Raw genomic sequence first — 3,743 nt, 5'->3', positions numbered from 1 at the left:
AAATAGCCCAGGTTCAACCCCAAAGAAGCCCACTTACTATTTTAATGACAAGAACTTGTTAACGTGGACATGTGAAATGCATAATTGGAAAGGAATGTGCTCTGTACCAGGAAGTCTTTGAGAAAGCTTGAGTTCTTGCCATAACTAAAAATCTGATGATGCATTACTGATGACTTCAGCCTCAAATGAAATCTAACTGCCTGCTTCCATAATCCCTGGTGACAAAGATATCGAAAAAAGAATAACATGCAGGAGAGAGATTCATTCTCTTTTTTGAATAAAATGAAGGAACCAGCCCATGTGACTATAGAGGTATCACTGTGCAGACCCGATGCATTTTTATATATTATAAAGGTCCATATTTCTCCTATAATTATTGAGAGTGACTGCAGATGGCATAACAGAGAAAAAAATTGAAAACACTGCTATTGGTGTTTTTTGGTTGGGTTCATGAATGGGGAATGTAGACATTAAATGATCGCCTTCCAAATTAGGCTTTTGCAACATAAAATTCTGATCCTTCAGACTCATTGCCCGTCCTGGTCTCTTTAGAAAAAGGGGCCCATCCCATTCCACTTGATGGTGGCCTCTCTCCACTTGGTTCTGATGGTCATCTCCACTGGATAAAACCGTCGTTTTGGTCCTTGTTTATCTTCATGTTGGTTCTTTTCCCAGTGATGGGAGTGAGTATCTGAGGGAGAAACACCTGGCATTTAGACCCAAGTCTATGTACACCATTCCAGAAAGAAGTCAGGCCAATAAGGAAGGAGAAAATGGGGGCAGGAGGTGATTCAGCAAGCTGTGTTCCTAGAAACAGTTAAACAGAAAAGAATTCTAGTAGATGGTATATTGAAATACCCCTTGCAAAATAAGCCTGTGTGTTGGGATGTGAATGTTGATAAGTCATGTAATGCACTTATGGGCATCATGATGTGACTTATAGAGCCAGGTGTAGCTCATGGAATGTTGTCATGAAAAACAGAAAACGGAAAATCCCACCACTTCTTATCATTTGCTAAGAGTACATTTTGTAGTTTTTAGTGGAGAGCAAGGCATTCTAGTGAGGTAGTCAAGATCTGGATTCAAGGTCTAGGTTTGTCTCAAACAAGTTGTGTGACATTTGAGAAGGTACTTTATGTCTGTAAGCCTCATTCATTCAGTTAATTGGACCCTTCAGGTATCTTATCTGTAAAAATATATATTGTAGTACCTATCCATTTGACCGTTGGGAAAACGTATGTAAAGATTTCTGCATACTTCCCAGGACATAATGTGTCTGATGCACACGAGCTAATAATAATTTTAAAAATGGTGCTTTCCTAAAGAAGAAGGTTGAGGTAGAAACGATGTTTTACAGATCATATTGCTAATGTCACACTAAAGTAAATGGACTCATTTATATTTCTCATAATTAAAGTAAAAGAACTAAGAGATTCACAGATAAAATAGTCACTAAGATACAGTTCTAAATTTAGACATAATAGTGAAAGTTACTTACAACCAGCCTGTGATACTAAATGCAAATCATCAGACATAAAAGAGAATCCACAAACTGACCCAAGGATACCAAATACAAGCTCCTAGTTTCATCACTTTTCCTCCCTTGTCCAAAGAGTCCATGCTCAAAGTCATTTTAAGATTAATCTTTTTTCCCTCATGAGTTTAAAAACTGGCTGTAATTGAAAGGAAATGACTTGTTTGGTTGTCTGTTTCCCTGTTGGACTAGACAGAACTGCCTAAAGTTTTGCTGGGATTGTGCCTTCTCCAGTGAGCCCTGCTGGCTTAGTGGTTAAAGCACTCAGCTGCTACCCATAAAGGTCTGCAATTTAGACCCCTAGCTGCTCCACAGGAGAAAGATGAGACAGTTTGCTTCCATAAAGATTTACGGCCTTGGAAACCCTATGAGGCCGTTCTACTTTGTCCTATAGTGTTATGAATTAGATCAACTGGACAGCTGTAGGTTTGTGTTTGTGTTTGGCTCCTTCTCCATTGCTGTTGTCCTAGTGTCTGGCACATAGTAGGCCCTCAAAAATACTTTCTGAACTGATTTGAACAGAAATGCACCATCAGTTTGGTTAATTACATCACAGGATGATTATTTCATGTTGGGTTGCGGGGTAGAACTGGAAATTGGATACTCCATTTCATTTTTCTAATACTTTTCTAGAGCTAAAAGATGAAAGATCTTGGAAAAGGCTTTTTGAAAAGAGTTTTTCACCTTTTGTTTTTTCTTTTACCTAAAAGTTGTTTGTTCCTCTGTGGTACTTATGAATCCTGTTTCAATTTAAAGTAGATTTAGAATTCCCACATCATAGCACTTGCATTTAGGCTCATGGGATACATTCATGGACTTCATTTCAGAAACTAAGCCTAAGCATTTTCTTGCAGAGCTAGCATGAATATACACACAGCTGTTAGACATCAGCAGCCACAGCCTTGTCTCTTTGAGCACATTAAAGCACACAGCACTCGGAATCTGAAATGCTCACCTATTGTCAGATGCACAGGCTTTTTCTGTGAAGGCTGGCCGCTGTAAAAGTACAGATCAAAGAGCTGTTCCATTTTCCAGTCTGATAAGAGCTGCCTATTTGTGCTAAAAAGAATGCTGTAATTTCCATTAATGTTGCACAGCCAAATAGGTAATTTGGGGGTCTTCAGCATGCTGCCCACCTGGAATTGGAGAGGAGAACACAGACAAATATATAAATACATTGTGACAGATGCTGATATATCATGAGCAAAAGCAGCTTAGAGGCTTCTCATTGCATTTGTAGTTGTGCAGGGCCCTGTATGTGGAGTCAGATTTGAAAGTAAGGCTTTTTCATGAATGAATTTACATTTATGAATGGTGTAGTGTGGTGGTGATATGATTTGGATGAAAGTCCAGAGAGCAAATTGGTTTTCCATTCAACAATTCACACACATTTTGTCTTGTGACATTGATTGTAATCACCACAATGTAACAGAAGTCTTCCCACTCCTTCCCCGTGTTTACTGTTTTCCTTCCCGCCTGCTGTGTTTTATCAAAAGGGCAAACACTGCCCTTTTGATCTCATATGGCTGGTTTTTCTAAGGAGTGCATATCTTCCTGGGGTTATTGTTCACCTTATGTGTTGTTGTTAGATGCCATCAAGTCAGCTCCAACTCCTAGCGACCCTGTGTACAACAGAACGAAACACTGCCCAGTTCTGTGTCATCCTCACAATCCTTGCTATACCTGAGCCCACCGTTGCAGCTACTGTGTCAATCCATTCATTGAGGGCCTTTCCTTGTTCACTGACCCTCCACTTTACCAAGCATGATATCCTTCTCCATGGTCCCTTCTGACAACAGGACCGAAGTGGGTGAGATGGAGTCTGCCCATTCTCTCCTCCAAGGAGCATTCTGGCTGCACTTCTTCCATTCATCTATGTTATGAGATGTTTTGCTGATTCATTGTTATTCTTTAACACGGCATGGTATTCCTTGGTGTGTATGTATCCTAATTTGTTTATTCATTTATCCACTGATGGGCACTTAGGTTGTTTCCATCATTTTGCCTTGTGACTAATGCTGCTGTGAACATGGGTGTGCCCATATCTATTTGTGTCACGGCTTCTATTTCTCTAGGATATATACCTGTTGTTGTTGTTATGTGCTGTCGAGTAGGCCCCGACTCATAGCGACCCCTCCTTGGGTTTCCGAGGCAGTATCACTATGGAAGTAGGATTGCCCAACCTTCCTTCCGAGGATTACTGACTAGA

At 40.2% G+C, this 3,743-nt stretch overlaps 1 protein-coding gene across 1 annotated transcript in view; it reads right to left on the bottom strand.

Annotated features, from left to right (window-relative positions):
- Positions 1-548: 548 nt before the first annotated feature.
- MINDY4B (MINDY family member 4B) overlaps positions 549-3,743 on the bottom strand; it is a 56,013-nt gene continuing 52,818 nt past the window's right edge. The window contains exons 11-12 of the mRNA XM_042780856.1: positions 2,490-2,670; positions 549-691 (exon numbers count right to left, since the gene is read on the bottom strand). Coding sequence (XP_042636790.1) covers positions 549-691; positions 2,490-2,670 — 324 coding nt within the window. The remainder of the gene's footprint in view (positions 692-2,489; positions 2,671-3,743) is intronic.

This window comes from Orycteropus afer, unplaced genomic scaffold (genome assembly GCF_000298275.1).
Source record: "Orycteropus afer afer isolate SDZICR_OR568_19922 unplaced genomic scaffold, OryAfe1.0 scaffold00066, whole genome shotgun sequence".
Lineage (NCBI taxonomy): Eukaryota > Metazoa > Chordata > Mammalia > Tubulidentata > Orycteropodidae > Orycteropus > Orycteropus afer.
This window is presented reverse-complemented; position numbering and strand designations above follow the sequence as displayed.